The sequence below is a fragment of the Citrus sinensis genome, chromosome 6, assembly GCF_022201045.2.
Source record: "Citrus sinensis cultivar Valencia sweet orange chromosome 6, DVS_A1.0, whole genome shotgun sequence".
NCBI classification, from domain to species: Eukaryota; Viridiplantae; Streptophyta; class Magnoliopsida; order Sapindales; family Rutaceae; genus Citrus; species Citrus sinensis.
In genome coordinates this window covers 20,685,426-20,703,812 of record NC_068561.1, presented here as the reverse complement: position 1 = coordinate 20,703,812, position 18,387 = coordinate 20,685,426, and the positions used below count along the sequence as shown (strand labels likewise).

The window sequence follows — 18,387 nt, the reverse complement described above, 5'->3', positions numbered from 1 at the left end:
AGAGGCCACTAAGCATTGGACGCCATCACCAGCAGAGGTCAATGGGCGGCTCTCTTTGCTGAATCATTATGGGCCCTGACAATCACTTGGCACTGTATTTGATCAATGACAGAGGAATGTGTATAATCTGCACATTTTTCCACTTAATTGATCTGCTTAAATTGTTGTCTTTTAATTCATTTGAAAGGTACTTATTAACATGTGTGCACGAGCTAGAGCCTGTAGCCATTATCCTATGAAAATTGACCAGTAGTTGAAGCTTTTTTTAAGATCATAAGGTCACCAAACTTTTATATAATTGGTGCTCTGCATCGTTGATGAGGATCAATTGTTGATAGGTCACATCCAGTGTTGGCCACTGATTCAATTTGTCAGTTAGAAGGGCACGATTTTGATTGACGATATGTTGTTGCTATCAGCTACTGTAAGTACAACATTCTTGGGACCTAATGGTTTCATGTGTGTCTTGAATTACGGTAATCAGTATTTGTGTCCATTATTGATGTTAGTAGTGTTGGAACAGTACACTCATGGAAAGAGAAACCGAGGCAGTGGAATCCTAAATGAGCCAATGGTTAGGATTCTGGTATCCTAATTGCTGGTTTGAGGCCTGGTTTTCTGATTGGGACTAGGTGTTTTCACGATAAAAAAAAAACCAAGCACCGTTCGAGACCAGTTTCGTGAGATGGATGGAATATTGAGTTAATTGATAAACTAATAGTTACAATATGAAGAGGCACAGGGAAAAACCGAAGGGTTCGTCCTGTGCGTGGATGACTTTTTCTATCAGTTTTATAGGGGATATGGTTACGGCAGAGCCTGGTTTTTCTTACAAATACAACATTATTATATAATTGAAGATATTACAAAATATGACCATTGTATGCAACAAACTTGTTTTTCAGCGACAAACACGAAACATCGGTGCCATCGTTGTTACGATAGGTAAGGCCGTCTAACTTGTTGATAATAGCGTCACGTCTACAAAATTTGACCGTCCCTGGGGGTGGTGAGAAATTTCAACATCAACTTTTCCGTACTCTTTAGCTTCGGTGGTACCTTAAATTGGAAGCGGCTTCCAGGAGATTACATTCAAGATTTACAACATCACACATTCACACCTGCCGGGGGAGCTTTTTGGTGCATTCTGCTGTGCTGCAGTCCATATTTTCAACCCTTTTCTGCCAAATTGAAAGGATATGGGCTGCAGCTGAACAGTGGAACCCTTTTTTTTTTTTTTTTGGTACTTTAATGTTTTATCACATTTTTACAATGATTTAGTGGGTGTGGGGATAGTTCTCGGTGGCATCACGCAATTACAGGATTACATCTCCCGTATGAAATCATACATTTAACATTTGCTGTAATAAGAATTAAAAAAAATAGCGTCTTGTTGTGTTGTGGATGATGGAAATTGAGTAAATTTGTAACTTATCCTTGTAACTTCGAACAAAAATTACAACAAATACAGGAATGATAAAGATCAAATTGAGAACATGGATCGATTTTTCTAAGCTGCTGCTTCTCTGTTGGATCTAATTTTCCAAGCTGGGACTCTATTCTGACAAAGAAAATTACAAGAGATGGAGACAGAGAGGAAGGAGAGGAGTGGGCTAACACAACTGGGCTGTCACAAGTCAAGTCAAAATAAAGACTCACTCCACCCACCCACTTATTCACTCACTCTTCACTTTTTCTCTAGCCATTTAGAAAGAGAGAGAGAGAGAGAGAGACCATACCATATCATACCAATTACCATACCTTCTTAGGCTCTTCCTTCCACGTTCCACCCCATTACTACTATGATTATTTGTTGTTACAAAATAAAGAAAAAACTTCAGACAGAAAAGAATCTCAACAGTAGCCCCAGTTAGATTCCTCTTCCTTCTTTCTTACAAATTCCATTCAATTTCACAACTCTGCTCCCATCTTTCAAAACTGATGACCTCATCATCTCTCCCCCTTGCTCCTCTCCTCTTCTCCTCCCCACAAGCGGGGCCCCCACCTCCCCCTCCCCATTTCCACTACTGTGATTCCCCCACCCTCTTTTGTAAACGTTACTTACTTCATAATAATAATAATAATAATAATAATACCATTTTTCCAATCCCCGCCCCTCCAATTTAGACATTCTATTTTTTTCTCTCTTTTTTAAATAATAATAATAATACTAAGCTTTCTTCAGAGTGGTGTTGCGTTTTCGATTGAATTGAAGTCAAAATCTGAGGGACGTCACATCCACCAGATCTTATCCTTGGCGATTTCTCATCATCTGGTTCACATCTTCTTGGGAGAGAGTGATATCCTGTTACAATCAATAACTCCTTCACTCTTTTTTAATCACAGTTTTTTTTTTTTTTTTTTTTTTTTCAATCTAATGTAAACTAAAATTTAATAATTGCTAATTCTAGTATCGGTGGGTGCATGTATCATTGTCATTCACAAGATAAAATAACAATATTAGAAACTAACCGCATATTAAAAACCTTAATTTTCATTTAACAAAAATAAAATAAAATAAAAAATCCGATAAGAGAATCCCAGGATAATTCACTATCTCCAGGTGTTTTTTTTTAATAATTCCAGGGCCCACGAATGAGCCCATCAGGTAATGACATCCAGGAATCTGGTTAGTGTTATTATTAATGTACATAGAAACTTACTTAGAAAAAGAACAGAATAAAACAAAAACGGGGACGTTTCAATGATTTTCACTTTTACTTCTGTTTTCCCCTTAATTTAGCTCCTGAGCAAACTAATCTAATATTAATTAAGCAAAAAAAAAAAAAAAAGAAAGAAAGAAAGCAATTAGGCCATGTGCGAAGACTGGAGAAGAGTCGAGCCATCTTGGGCTTACTAATTAATTCATAGTTTTTTTTTCTAATCTGTCTCACTACAAGCAACAACAATATCAGTCAGTCACAGGCACACGGCTTATGTAGCATGCATTTTAGCCTCTAATTAGACATTATTTTATTAGCAATGACACCATGGCGATAACACAAACAGTTGAATTGGCCTACCACGTGATTGTGACGGTTTGTAGAATTAGAATCATAAGCCTCCACTGAGTAATTAAACTGCTGGTGGCCATGAGCTTCAGCTTGACTTTCCGATCCCTCCGACTTATCATCAACCTGGCACTCGAGGTTCACCCCAAATAACCTCAAAGTCCTCGAGTTCCCAACCGACGTCGTTTGGCTCTGTACCCCCGACCCTGCAAATTTCATAATTGCATTATACAAATATCATCATATTAATCTTCCAAAGGCAAAATGTACATAAACTGCTGGTTAATTCCCCCGCAGAATTTACAATAAAATTGGGTCAAATTTGTTTTTTTTTTCTTTTATTTTTTTTATAAACTGTCGTGCTTTCAAAATTGAACAGCAATGCGAGTGACCAAAAAGTTATAATGTGAACAAAGTAAATACCTGCATGTTGATATAACGGCACAGAAACGCCGTGGCCGTGAGCAACATCTACAGGATAAGGGTGATTTGGATACAACCCTCTAGGCCATCCACAGCCACCGGCAGCAGCACCGCCGGCCTGTGCAACCTGTGCCACCGACGTAGCGCCACGTCGCCTCCACCCAATAAACAACCTTTCGCTATCCGTACGGTGTCGTTCGAATAGAATTACGTCGCCAGCATCTAGTCTCTTCTCCTTCACGTACCTGCTCCAGCCTTTCGTCAGCACGTAGCTCTGGCTACTGTTCCAGTACGAGTAGCGGAATCTCCAGCACTTGCCCGACTCGTCCTCGAAACTGAGCAACAAGCCTTTGTCTGATGATGATGATCCCAAGTCGGCTCCACCACCACCGAGCGGGAAATATTTCTCCGCGTGTTGTTTGGGAATTACCAGGCGGTTGAGTTTTCCGACATCGCTTGGAGTCAAGGGTTTCTCGAACATGGGTTCTTTTTCAAGCTCTTGTTCTTGGTTTGAGTTTAAGTTTGTCATTGGTTGTGCTTCGGTGGCGTCGTGTTGGCTGTTGAGATTAAAGCTGAGAGTTGGGTTGTGATGAGAATTGTTGTTGTTATTATTATAAGAGTCGAGCCAAAGATGGTGTTGATGCTGTTGGTGGTGGTGATAGAACTGATGATGATGAGGGGAAGACCAAGAAGAAAGTTGTTGCTGTTGTTGTTGGGGGTCTGTTGCTGAAGAAGAAGAATTGTTGGAGCTGTTTTGTGTTGTTTCCATCATGGATTGTTGCAGCTGCTGCGGGTGCTGCTGCCACCAGGGCGTTTCTTGTAAGTCTGTGGAGAAGTGATTTATTGACATATGTTGCTTTTGTGAAAGGATTTTGAGTTTTGGTGAAGTGAAGAAATGAGATACGAGTGAGTAATTTTGAAGTGGAAACCGTGGGATATATAATTTGATGTTGCCAGAAAGAGGGTATAATTACAAACACAAAGAGACACACACAGAGAGAGAAAGACCAAAAAAATAAAAAAAAATATATATATATAAATAAAGATGAAGAGAAATTGAGAATTGTGTGAGTTAGTACGAGAGGTACTTTTAAGGTTTTGCGTGATGAAAATTTCCATCATTAATTTCAGTGTAATTGAGGCTCCGTGTAGTTTTAGCAAGAAAATGATGTGAGATATATAATCAAAAAAAAAAAAAAATTTTTTTTACTGAGTTTAGCGGAACATTTATATTTGAATGTATTGTGCGTATATATAATGTGTATCTATATATAACTATATCTCCATGGATCCTTAGAAAGAAAGAGATTCTACTGTATTGTTACCATACCATTGTGCAGAAACAAATCAAGTGGTAGGACCAGCTTATCTGACATTCTGATCATCGTTTATCTTTCTCAATCCAACGGCTCTCCTAACTGTTGGGTTTTCCCCCTATTCGTATTCTATATTTTCCCTCTTCAGGTAAATGACTTTTGCAAGCATGATATAATTCCTTGATAAGGAAATAATAAAGTACGTGGGTCTGCTTACCCGCATCTGTCAAATATACACATAAATGTTGTGGTACAATGGATATAATTATGTACAGTCTTTATCTAGTGTGAACGTACAAATGTTTTAATGTGTAAACTTTTTTTTTTTTTTTTTGAGAAGTTTTAATGTGTAAACTTGAAATTAGCTATTACTGTCTAATTTTATCCTTTTAAACGTGCGGACGTCCATATCACGTGATTTTCATAATTATGCAAATCAAAATTTTTCTATGTATAATTAAAAAAAAAATTGAAAAATCAAGTAAACTTTGAAATAGAGTGGTCTAAGAAGTGTGAAATTAAATTAATTAGGTAGGCGTAAATTTTTATTTATAACGTGTGAATTTAAAACTTGTTACAATTGTTTCATTCTATATTTTAAAACGTGTGAATGGTCCACGTTTAGAAATTTTCATAAACATATTCAAGACATTAGTTGGTAAAAAAAAAAAACACAATCATTTAGGAAAAAATCAAGTGGGTGAAAGGAATATTACTAGAAAGTGGTCCTGGATGTGTGAATTATTTTCCTAGGAGGTAATTTTTTCTGTTTCCAAAGTTTGAATTTGGAATGTGTTCATTGCTATAATTTTATTTTACATTTAAAAACGTGTAGACATTTTCAACTAAAAACTCTTATGATCATGTAAGAGAGACTTTTCTGATTCAAAAAAGATTGGAGAGGAGAGTAAAATCTCGAGGAGAACAAGTGGGCGCATGTGAGGAATATTACCAGAGGGATCGGTGTGGTCCTGGCCTCCTAGACTAGAAGTGCGAATTGAAATTAAATTGATTAGGTGTAAAAAATTTCGGTTGTTTATTACTTTTATTATTGGGCTATTATGGCTTACGCCATGTAGCATTGTACTGCATTGAGGAGGGAATAGTATATTTGTCACGTGCATGACAGCATTATTGATGTTTGGCCATTCCTAGTTTTTTAAAAAACAAAGGAACGATTGGGACTCTCTGAAATAAAATCCACAGATCCCTTTCCCCTTTCCCTTTCCCCTTTCCCATAAGCTGAGAGAAAGATAACGAGATAAGATTTGTCCATTTGGATTCTAAAACCACCCCACCCTCCAGCTACCGTCTCTTTGCTCAGTCGTGTTTCAATTCTCTCCTCACATTATTTTTTTTTTTTTAATTTTCTAGCTCTCTTCTGCCTCCGGGTGTTTCTTTCTCTGTTGAAATTTATATTGCATCTCTATTTATATAAATATTTGTTTATTTGATTGAACATGTCCGTTTCTTTCCGTTTCAGACAAAACCCGCCTTAATTTCCAGGTAGATTCGGACACACAGCTGCCTTTTCGAACCCTAAAAAAAGGTTGGCTTGAAAGTTGAAACTAGTTGTTTTGTATTAAAATAAAATTTTTAGGTGCATGTTGGATTGGAGTTGGGGGCACATAATTAATTTTATATAACCCAGGTCGTTGTGCCTTTTTTTGCGGTGTAATTAGTCTCCAGGTCTCCAACTTGTGATAGAAACAAAGATGCTTGTGTCATCTTACTAATTGTTTTTAGCTTCTCCTTTTCTTTTTTGGGTAAAATTAGCAACTCATCGTACAAATTGCATTCATCTTGCAAAAAGGGTTTTGTGGATCAAGTGCATGCATGCACCCTCCAACTCTCTTACTTCAAAGATTTGACTCGATGACTCTCTTTCCCTTGATCCAATGGTCAAACCAAATATGGCATCAGAGAGCTAAGACATTCATTTCCTCTCAACCGGTTAACAAATAGGTATTTTAGGTGTTATATGACAATCCTTATAAGGGAGACTCTTATTTTTTCTTTTCACTATTACATTATAAATCTACTAAAATACATCCAGAGACAAGAAATTTGTTTCAAGAATAGAGAGGCCTATTCCGTAAGTAAGTGAAATTTTATTCTCATAAGTCACGCTTATATAGAGATTCAAATTCTTGAACTCAGGGAAGATGTGAAGAAATATTAGTCATTAGACTAAATAATGTTCATTTAATAAGTGAAATTTTATTTTCATAAGTCACGCTTATATGGAGATTCAAACTCTTGACCTCAGGAAAGATGTGAAGAAATATTAGTCATTAGACTAAATAATGTTCATTTAATATATATATATATATATATATAAATTTTTAAAGTGTGAAAAAGTCTGAGAAAATGCACAAACCATGCAAAGTTTTAAGTTTTAAAATTTTAAACCTCACAATTTTAAAAATTTCTTAGATCTTTCACACATTTTAAAATCTCGAACTAAAAAATTCTCTCTCTCTCTCTATTTTTAAAATATCTACAAATAATGACCAAGCTACAGGAATCCTTGACTACAAAGAAAACTCAGGTTGGGCGAGGAATCTGTCATACAATTCGTGGAGTGTTTTCTGCAGTCGGGGAAAAATATCTTTTTGTTTATTTCAGAGACTTGACTAAAAAACAAGACAAGCACGGCCAGAATACGAATAAGAGTTAATTAAGGAAAGTGATGACTCAACAAGTGAAGATATTGTAATCGATTTCAGGAATTATTTATTTCCATTTCTGGTAGTTCCGAAGCAAACCCCACCGGCCTGTAATCTTGTAAGAACAATCGGTGAGAATTCCTCACTAAAATCCACAGGTCTCTTTTCGCAAATTACATATCTATTATATATATATATATATTTTCATGTATCATGTATCATGTATCATGTATCATGTATGTAGTCTTGTTTTCTAGGGAAATGAATTTTAGCTGGATTTAAAAAGGTAAAAATTTGGAATGGTTAATTTGTGTGAACTAATTACTTTGGCACGTTGTTGGGACTTGTGTCCTCAATAAAATTGAGCACTTATTGAGGAAACAAGTTTTTAGTATAATTGAGATTCTTTCCTATAAATCTGGGTGGAAGTAATTTTTTTTTTTTTTTAATAATATTGGTGAGACAAAATTCTACTTTAGTCTCAATAGATTTCTACCCATACTATAAATGTACGTATTTAAATTTTCAGTAGAATATTTCATTTTATAATATCTGCCCATTGTAACCAATTTAAAAAAGAAATATTATTTTGAGGAAAAAGTTTACGTGGAATTGTATTCTCATCGTCGATTCATATACTCGTAATTACAGTGATTATTTGGATTGGATAGGTGAGAGATAAATTTTCAAATGTATGACTGACATGATTTTCATTAGGATGATCTATGATTAATGGTACAAATACAAGGCATTAGTATCATACCATGTTAAAGATACTATAATCAAGATCTTAAACTGTTACATAAGAATCTAATAATAGCATTAAAAGCAAGTCTTAATACAAACATCAAATAACCTTAAATTATCATTCAACTCTTTTCTTCTTTTTTTCCCCTGAATTTGATACTGTTCATGAAATTGGTTGGCTGAAGGGTAACATGCTGAAGGGTCCTCATCAATAATGACATGTGAAAATTGATCGATTATTTTTAAATGGTGATTAATTTATGAAACGGATGCCTATTCAGATTTTGTACCAGTTCAAAGTAAATTGTGTAACTGTCCAAATTGTTTCAAAGAGCCAAGAACAATGTACCATAATCTAAAGTTTGATGCGCATCTCTGCAAGCTTGTTGTTTAGAAACATAATCTTACAAGAAGTAACACATAATTTAGTGAAAAGTATCAAATAGATGCTTTGGATTATTAATTGATCCAGTGTTTCTCACTGTTTATCCGACAACCTTGTAACAACTTTGAGTTAGAAAATTAATAATGAAACTGTTAGAGAGGTCTGCAAATAAGAAACCGGCCACTAGCTTGTTATTCTAGCCCCCCTAACAAGTCAGCATTAATTTAAAATTAACATATACACGACGTAGAATAATAGAAATATTTTATTTTTTCTTATTTATGTGATGCGTTTAAAAGTAATCATTTGTGAAACTCCACATTTAATAATGGGTTACAAGATATGTAACTATTTATTTCACTTGATTCGATATTTGACGTGTCATTTGATAACACGCAGCAATAATTATTATTCAGTTGTCGTTATTGATTAGTGATGCAGATTAACTTAATCTCCCAATCTTTTTATGCATAGCTTTATCCCATGAAAATGACGAATTTTTTTGGTGAAAAGTGCTTCCCAAATATTTAAAATTAAAAAAACATTTGTATATTTTTGTCTTAATCCTCAAGTTTAATTTTTCGTCTTCTTTTTTTTTCCCTGCTTATCACTTTCAAACTCGCTTTGTAACAACTACCATTTAATTTCATGTGGTCCCAAATGGGAAACTTTTAGTCCTTTTCTTAGTGAGAGTTACGTATCTTGAATTGAGTCTTATGTTAACAATATTTTTCGTTCATAAAATATTTATGCAGCCGATATTGTAGACTTGTAATCTTGGCAACATTTCAATTAATGAAGTTTGGACTTCCGACTTCAAGTCTTTGACCACCCAGCTCACGGATGATTTCCACGTGATTAGTTTCGGTTTTCATGAGATTTGGTGATTAATTATGGAGTGGAAAGCGGATTAAACAAGTTTCGGCGTAACAATTAAAAGTTTAGTTTTTAATTATTGTTCAAGAATAATGATACTGCTACCACCTACAAATTATCAAATAAAACACTCTTATATAAACTGGGTTGCCAATTTTCCATTTACCAAACATACATGGATTTCTCAAATAAATATCATCATTCTAACGCAATTATTTCATTAACTGTTTTAATTTTTCAACCAATCAGATCTCTTTCAGCTGCTCTATATATATATATATAGGACAAATCTGTGGTACCACTGTTGTATGGTACCACAGATGGATCCAATCATTGGATCTAGCCCACAGTTGTCACCAGAACTAGATCCAATGGTTGGATCCAGCTGTGGTACCATACAACTGTGGCACCATAGCTGGATCCATATATATATATATATATATATGAAATTTTATTTAAATATTACATCAATATAATTAGCAGTGCTAAATAATTCAAATTATGAAAAATGTCTAGAATAAAGGCATTGGATTTCAAATCTAGATAGCTTATCGTCGGATTGATGATATTAATTTCTGTAATCGTAAACACATTTTAATAACGACGGTTTTAGACATCTGCCATTCGTTAAATTCCCATTTCTTTATTGGCCATACAAATTTCTTTGTTTGAGAAAACAGGAAGTGTAGAAAGTTTGACAATTTTCATGAAGTTTCCTTTCACCTCAAATCACCAAAATTCAGCAAAATCTGTCAAATGTCAGACAAATAATAAATTTTCCCAAGAACGTTATATTATTATTATTATTATTATTATTATTATTATTAATTTCTCAAGAAACAAACAGCAATTTTCTCCACTCCTTTCTCCTCCCCCTATGTGGCCTACCGGCTGCTCTACAGACAGCATATAGTATCTGGCACTGCCAACAAAAATAAAAGGATACAAATAAATAATTAAGAAAATAGCAATTTCCCAAGACATGTGTTGTGGCTTCTGAGAATAAAAAAAGTTTTAATCTTAGAAAATTAGTTGAACAGAAAAATAAAAAAGGAAGCCAAATATAAGTAGAAGAAGAGGCCATGTCTGGTGCTGATCAGTGCCGTGTGGCTTGGCTGTAAATGCCTCATGATCTCAATTTCCCATCAATCAAGAGTGAGCAAAGCATGCGTGGGCTGCCGTGGACTGTGGTCCGTGGGGACTCTCAATTCGGGCCCCACCATATCAAAGCTTTCTTTTGGAATTTCCGGGGCCCTACAAGATCAGTGACCACCTCCCCGGTTTTCCTCTTTTTTCTTTCTTTTTTTTTTTTGGTCACAATTTATTTGTATTAAATATTAACAATTTTTTTTTTTGAATTAAAATGTTAACAAATTTGAGTTCTTCCAAAATTTCAAGTTTTGGTGTTTTGGAATTGGTCTAAACAAAAAAGTTTCAAGAAATTTGTTAGACTTCCCTCCAATTCATTCAAAATCCTTCCTTAGAATTATCAAATTCTTTTAATAACTTTCATTTTTAAAAAAGTCTATTTTGGCAATTTCATAAGTTGTATTAATCACCCAAGTCCGTCTTCTCCCCCAAAAACAAAAAAAAAAAATTAATTTCTTCAATTTTTATTTTAAGACATAGCTTAAAAGATAAAAGAATATTGTTTGAAGTTTTTATTTTATAATTAATTATTCGGGGTGGGGCCTGGTTTGGTTTCACTTACTGTTTGCCAGGCTGCACTTGTTATCTTAGATTGCAAATGGCAAGAAAGAGGGGAATCAGATGACGATGAACTTGTAACTGCCACGTGGCCTGTGCGGTGTAGGATCAAAGTTTGAATTGGGGGGTAGGGGTGGTGGTGGTAGGCGTAGGACCATATGAAATAGTATGGTCCTACTGATTAAATCCACCACTCCATTTTGATATCTTTTTTAATACAAATTTTATACGCTACAAAAAGTTACTATTTAACTTACCCATTTTTATTATTCTTTTTCCTGCTTCAACTCCATCTATGGAATTTACCCAAGGCGTGCGTTATGAATTTTTGAGAATTTGAGCAGAACTTCTAACTCCAATGGCAGATTTGTTCACCCAAACTTAGAAAAGCAACAAAACCTTCTTACAAAATATATATATCCAAAATTTGATCCAAGTAATAAAGTTTTGGATCATCGGCTTGGTTAAATCAATTCTTCTTTTCAAGTAATAGAAGAAATAAGACAAAAAAATGTGTCTTCTTAAATCTTTGCTTTTTCAAAAAAAAAGAAAAGTGGATTTTGTGTTTGAAATTTCCATAGTTTACAACTTTAGCACTTTAACAAAAGAACTAAATGTTATAAGCATATAACAAACAATTCTTTTTGTTTTACTAGGTGATAGTGATGCTTAAGTCGGTTTGAAATTAAGGCATCCTAATTATAATATATAGTTACTGTAGAAATAAACAAAAGTGGATCAATGTTGTGGACGTATTTCATTCACATAAAATCTCAAGTGGCGGACATCGTACAACACTATCTGCTCGCAGTTTATTACGTGTATTTGTATGACATATTCATAATGATTTTGGCAGTGTCGGCACATCTTAAGATTTTCTCCCATCCACATAAAAGCGACAAAACTATAAGTACCTCAACTACAAACTACTATTAGATTCTTTGAATATGGTAAATTTTAAGGGGTTCAAAAAATAGGTATTTTGATGTTGGTATGATTGACACAAATTGGTAGATAAAAGGTATAACAACATACTTTGGAAAGAATAACGTTATGCTATGAGCATCTTTATTTCCATGTTGGGCAATAGGTGTCTCATGTAGTCAGCTTCATTTGCCCACTCGCTTTTGTATTCTAGAAATCCAATGACAAAACCGACTTTGCAAATTTTTTGAATAATGGACCAAACGGCCTGTCTCACTCATGGCCTAACTTTGAAAAAATGGCAAAAAGAAAAAATCAAATCGAAGAAGACCTTGTGTCTTTACTCTGCCTAATTTCACTCATTATTAAATGCGTAATTTGCCTCCTATTTTGGCAACATCATGCCCTTGATTATGATGTTTGTGAATTGCGAACACTATTTATGGTAGTTACACTTAAGCTGGTTTATTCAGATACGTCTCGTGATTGATAAATTCAAAATAAAACAAAGATGTGTTAATGTCACTCTAGGTGCTGTTAGGTTGATGACACAGTTCAGGTGCCTCCAAATTGATAGTTGTGGTAATGAAATCTACGCTATCTATTCTTCCAACAAACAATAACAATAATAATAATAATAATAATAATAATAATAATAATAATATGAGAAATAATAATGAACTTTATTATTAGTAACAAGCTATAGTAATAAAATAATATTAATTACATATATAATACATTTTTTTTAACAATTAAAAATTTTACCTTCATCTAGTTCCCCTTATTTTTGCTGAAAATGTTATTCGATCTTGATATGAGAAAGATTCACTAAATAAAACAAATATTATTTAGGTGTCGGGAAAAATGAGATCGGATAAATATATACCTTTGATTTGTTAGTCATCGTTTACGACAATTTACTTTGAAAATGTTTTCATTTGTATAGACAAAAGTGAACTCTTTGCCCAAAATAGAAGTCAAAATTCAATTCGAATACATCTTTGCAGGAGTAGGAAACACAAATCAGCAAATTGAAAACTAAAATAATGTTATTTCATATTTAGTGCTACTTTTTGTGCACATGTCACCATGAAAACTATTATAGCAAACATATTCAGTTTCATGAATCCTCTCTCAACTCCGAAACAGTTTTGTACAAATTCTACCGAAATCCAAATTTTTCTAACTTGGGCCTTCAGCACGTGTGAGCCCAAAACTTGATCCAAAGAAAAGAAGATTTTAGCCCAGAGAACAGCACGTGAATTAGGGAGCCCATCTGCTCTTTTAGCAAATTATGAACATTTTTTCTTTCAATATTGCATTTCTTTTAGTAGTATAATAGTTACCAAATTCACTCCCACCTATGTTAAATGGGTTCAAATCTCGGATCTCTTATACCACCGTAAGAGATTTTATCAGTTGAACCAATTAGTAATTGATAAAAATGTGTGAATTATGCACTACATGATCCTTACTTCTGGTTTTGGTGCTAGCAAGAGAGTCGGATTTTTAAAATGATATGAAATTAAATAAACAAAATCCTTCCTTAAATTCTCTTTTGAGTGAAGTTCAAATCCCATAACTCCAGTACCGCATTGAGGCTTGAACAGATTATCGAAAGTTGACTAAATTTAAAGAAGAAGAAAAAAAAAAGGAAAAATTTGTCATCTTTATGAGCTGCATGTAATTTCACTGGGCTAGGTCTTGAAAGTACTGAGAGATCCACTTGCCAATGATTTCCACTTCTCTCCTGCGCACATCCTTAAGCCATTGTGGATCTTCTTTTGTTGAAAATCTCAGGTCTACATGGTGAGCCCCTGATAAAAATTGCCACAATACACACGAATATTAGGGCTACATATTAATTTTTAATTTTCTAATAAATGAATAGATTTCATCTATTTCTTTTTATTTTTCTCACTTTTGTGTGAAATTTTGATGAACTAACCTTCTTTTTCAACCAGTGCAAGAACGGTCTTTGAAATATTCTTCAACACCCTGAAAGATTCATAAACGGTAATGTAAATGATAGAAAAGATAATCCCAACGACTACACTAAGAAAAGACCTTTGGTGTACACACTCTCGCCCATTAAATTTAGATTACGTGCGTATTTTTTTTCTTGTTCTGAAGTTCATCATATAAAAACAATCTAATGGAAGCAAATGCATATGCAGAAAGTACTAAAGATTTTCTCCACAATAAGAGACGTTTGCATTGCAAAGGGATAGAGATCATACCCTCCACCACTCCAAGGATCTCTTAGGCCATTGAAGAAGATAATATTGCTCGCAAATCTTTTCAAGACTAACCCAATTTTCTGTCCAAAAACAAATAGACGATAATTTATTAAAAGAACTAAACAAGCCGGCATGAAATCTTATCATCTTGTTACATTATTTGGTTGTTCAAGCAAGAAAAGCAAAATGATGATAATATAAAAATAAAAAATAAGAATACCCACATGGCCACCAAATTCTGTTGTGATCCAATTGGGTCTGGGATCAACGCCATAGGCTTCCTTGCAATATCTGGCTCTAGCATCATAGTCCTCTTCAGATTCTTCAAATATGCTATCTTTGTTGTCACCACCCGTTAGCATTATCATCTCTGTACATGCCTGCCCCAAAAGAAAAAAATAACAATAAAAAAGGTGATAACTTGAGCTTTATTTAGGTAGCAACATGCCATAATGTTATAAATTAATGTACGTAAAAGTTAGTGGTCAAGGCTGCCGCCCTCCAAATACGAGGGCAGCAATTTGAATCTCATTCATTCTTTACGTTTGAACCTCATTCATTCTTTAATTATAGTGTATAATTGAGCAAAGATAGTTTTCTCTTTTATCAATTAGACTCAGTAATAGTTTATTTTATAAATATAAATCATACTCTCATCTAATATGAGTTGTAATATGAGCAATAATATCATATTTATATTATAACTTAAGTTTTTTAAAAATCATAATAAAAATTCGGACATATTATTATTTCCTTATTTTAAAAATTTTCAAATATGTAGTATCATCTCATTTTACATTATTTTATGAACTTATCATTGGAGCTCCTGAGTTATTGTATCTTATTAAATAAAAACACATTTTGTCACGTTTTATCAGATACCCCATGAATCTTTCCTTTCTAGATTATGATTTTAGATTTAATTTCAAATTTAAATTTGAAATTGCCACTTTCACTCTGAAAACGTTTTCCAACACCAAATGTAAATATAAATCATCATCATATCGCTGGCTCTAGTAGGTGAAAGTTTAGCACTTTTCCCGACTACATTTTGTTTAATTTGATAAAAAAATAAAATATGGCTGGGCCATGCTACTACTAACCCGAATGATTATTTGAAACTCTTTTTTATAGGAAATTTGATTTTCACGTTTAAAGGCTCCAAATACTTAGCTAAAATCATGATTAATCATCACATCACATATGCACGCTTTTCTTGGATACTCCCTCCCTCCACCCGCCAACCCCCCTCCGGGGCGGCTCTCTATCCACTATTAAAAAAAGAAAATCTTGATCAAGACTCAAGAAAGTAATTCTATACATTTCTAATTAACTTAAGTTAGAGATATTATTATAATATTATTGCAATTTTATTCTTTCCAACAACTAATGTATAGCGGGAGGTTCTTTAGTTAAATCAGAGAATCAACGTCCTAAAAGTTGAGGGACACAAATTAAAATCGCATCATCAATGGAAAGTTAGTATTTAGCCTTTAGTTATTAGCTTATTAATATGTAAAGTAATAAGGACTTTGATCTTTCTCATATTAATAGATAAGAATAGATAGGAGAATTAAAAAAAAAAAAAAGATCTTTTGATGGATAAATGCCTTCTTATTTAGATTAAAGAAAAAAACATATTATCTAGGAAGTGGGTTAATGACAAATGTTAGGTTGTAGAAATCTATTACTCTTGGCGGTTGATAATGAATTGATAAAATTAATGATAACTAGCGATTTAATAAATAGGGAAATATAATATTATATAAACTCAAATAACACTAACCTGCCAACCCCATTCGCTGAGGCCGTGAGGATCAGAATCACCGTTTAGATCGAAACACTTGGCAGTTCCACTGTAGTTATAGTAGACGCTGGCGGCACCGTACAACTTCGCGAACACGTCGTTTCCAGTCTTTGGATCGTCAATCGCTTTGCACATCTGCGGTCAACCAAATCCACGCCATCATTAACTTAATAAAATTTACTATTATACCCCTGCACTTGCAAATGTTATGCTGGGGCCATTGATTGGCCAATGCAATTAATCACAAAATTTAATCAATAAAATGACATTAAAAGAGCATGCATTATGCAAGGCGAGCACCTCTTTGACAGGAAAAGCTGGCAAGGGATTCAGAAAATTTGAAGGAGTTGGATAATCCGTCATGGCCGTATACACGAAGGCCGTTGAAAGCCAGCTTTCGATGGCCAAATTTTTCTCTGATCTGCAACAACCAAATTAATTAACAAAAAAATTTATACCAAAAAAAAGGGTATTAAAAACAAACAATTAAATTAATTACTTCAAATTTGTGTTTGAGATATATTAACAAGTGAGCACTCAAGAGCTTACTTGCATATTCTAAATGCTTTCTGGAGTTTTTCAAGACCCCCGGGTTTTTTCGCAGTCTCTTCAATCTGTTTCCAGGACCCTTTGATCACTTTGTAACAATTCTCGCTCACACTCTGATTTTTCCCAAGCACAAAAGTTAATTAAAAAAAATGAGATTGCTAATTTAGAATTAATTGCTTCTGACGACAGTACCATTCATTGTTTAATTAGTTAGTTAATATTATTGTTTTGGGAATTTAGTGCCGGCAGCTGAATGCATATGGGTTAATTAATTGCATGAGGCTCAATATGGTCCTATTTATGTTATATAATAAATAATTGTGTGTATATATATAGAACAGCTAAGGAAGTAAAGCATTGGTATTGATGAAAGAGAAAGAAAGATATACCCTGAAGTCTTGAGTTATAATGTTACTAAAGCTATATGGAGATACTATATTGTCGAAATTGAGGATTGGAGCAGAAGATGCCAAGGCTCCAATGGCGACATGTGGGTATTTTAACCTAAACCAAGCTGCCAGCACTGCAAAAACAAATAAACTTCGTTGTTAATCAATCCCAATAAAAAACTTAATTAAATTTCTTTATCGCGCATATTTTATGTTGTTTAATTTATATACAAATATGATAAAGATAAAATTAAAGTTATTTTTTTAATACGGACATTTGCATCTTTAAAAATATAACTTTCGTACCAGACAATAGTGACCGACTATAATGTGCACAATATTAAATTATAGCTAAAATTTGTAAAGGAAACATTGTTATCTAGTTGAAACCTACATCTTTAAATGTGTTTAACTTTCACAGGTGATGAGAATTTTAATATAACGTGGTGAATTGGTGATGATATCAATGAAGAGAAAATAATAGAAAAGACAACTAAGAAATAAAGAATTAAATTAATTATTTTATCATACTTCCTCCATAGGAACCTCCAAAAACAACAACTGGGGAATCGGTTGCAGTCAAATTCTTCTTGAGATCAATGATCAAAGAAGCATAATCAGCCAATGCTTGGGTTGAGCTCAAATATCCAGTTGTGCTTGCATTTTTATAAGCAATCTCTTTGTTACCTCCATATGGCATGGACTTCCCATAATACCTATGCTGCAATTAGCATATTTCACAATCAGTTTCTGTTTGTTTACCGAGAAAATAAAAGGAAAATAGCAAGAGGGTTTTTCTTTGATCATTTACCTCAATGAAAACAAGAAGGGCCTTGAACTTTGGAGCCACATCATACATGAACCCAGTGTTTTGAGCAAACCATTCGATGTCACCTTCGTTTCCAGTGTAAACAAAAATTGGAGCATTATTTTTGGAGCCACCCCAGTGAGTATCATTGATTAAGTATCTTTGTTGGAAAGTCTGATAGCTCTGAGGATTGTAATTGAAGTGATCGAGAATCTGAGTGTGATACTTTGTTTTGTACAAGCCCTGGCTATCTTTGGAACTTGAAATAAGAGATGAGAGTTTCTCTGGGGTGATTCTTGAAGAAGGAAATGTTGGGAAAATTTTGGCATTTGAGATGGTCAAAGTTGAAGAAAATAGGAGACAAAATGACAGAAAGATGAACCGAGTCGCCATTGTTGATTTTTCTTTTTTTGCTCTTTTTTCTGGGTTCTATAACTCTTGAGCCCTTGGAGAAACAGTTCAGTATGTGAGAGAATTAGTGGAGATACCTTTTTTCGGATCATTGACTATATCTAGCTGTAAGTTGGACTAGGAAC

At 33.9% G+C, this 18,387-nt stretch overlaps 2 protein-coding genes across 3 annotated transcripts; both read right to left on the bottom strand.

The window, feature by feature from the left end:
* Positions 1–1,414: 1,414 nt before the first annotated feature.
* LOC102606783 (B3 domain-containing protein At2g36080) lies at positions 1,415–4,467 on the bottom strand. Of its 2 annotated transcripts, XM_006481648.4 has the most exons (3): positions 3,435–4,462; positions 3,024–3,217; positions 1,415–2,305 (listed from the first exon to the last, which is right to left on the bottom strand). In XM_006481648.4, the coding sequence occupies exons 1-3, from the start codon at positions 4,282–4,284 to the stop codon at positions 2,249–2,251; spliced, it is 1,101 nt and encodes a 366-aa protein (XP_006481711.1). In that variant the 5' UTR covers positions 4,285–4,462; the 3' UTR covers positions 1,415–2,248. The 2 variants fall into 2 exon arrangements, with proteins under 2 accessions (XP_006481711.1, XP_015386871.1); XM_015531385.3 differs by lacking the exon at positions 1,415–2,305 and having other exon boundaries at positions 2,382–3,217; positions 3,435–4,467.
* Positions 4,468–13,583: 9,116 nt separating this feature from the next.
* Positions 13,584–18,387, bottom strand: LOC102631380 (uncharacterized). The gene is made up of 10 exons (XM_006481647.4): positions 17,855–18,387; positions 17,575–17,764; positions 17,044–17,177; positions 16,655–16,767; positions 16,406–16,526; positions 16,085–16,240; positions 14,523–14,678; positions 14,299–14,378; positions 14,007–14,056; positions 13,584–13,875 (listed from the first exon to the last, which is right to left on the bottom strand). Exons 1-10 carry the CDS (start codon positions 18,242–18,244, stop codon positions 13,748–13,750), a joined length of 1,518 nt encoding a protein of 505 aa, XP_006481710.1. The 5' UTR covers positions 18,245–18,387; the 3' UTR covers positions 13,584–13,747.

What these genes read in the sequence shown, in the direction of transcription:
- LOC102606783 (XM_015531385.3), bottom strand. Translation starts at nt 4,284, where the DNA reads ATGTCAATAAATCACTTCTCCACAGACTTACAAGAAACGCCCTGGTGG. An exon ending in GCCGTTATATCAACATGCAG is followed by an intron (nt 3,218 to 3,434) that starts GTATTTACTTTG and finishes TGAAATTTGCAG; the next exon opens with GGTCGGGGGTACAGAGCCAA.
- LOC102631380 (XM_006481647.4), bottom strand. Translation starts at nt 18,244, where the DNA reads ATGGCGACTCGGTTCATCTTTCTGTCATTTTGTCTCCTATTTTCTTCA. An exon ending in TTATAACTCAAGACTTCAGG is followed by an intron (nt 16,768 to 17,043) that starts GTATATCTTTCT and finishes GGGAAAAATCAG; the next exon opens with AGTGTGAGCGAGAATTGTTA. An exon ending in AAAGCATTTAGAATATGCAA is followed by an intron (nt 16,527 to 16,654) that starts GTAAGCTCTTGA and finishes TGGTTGTTGCAG; the next exon opens with ATCAGAGAAAAATTTGGCCA.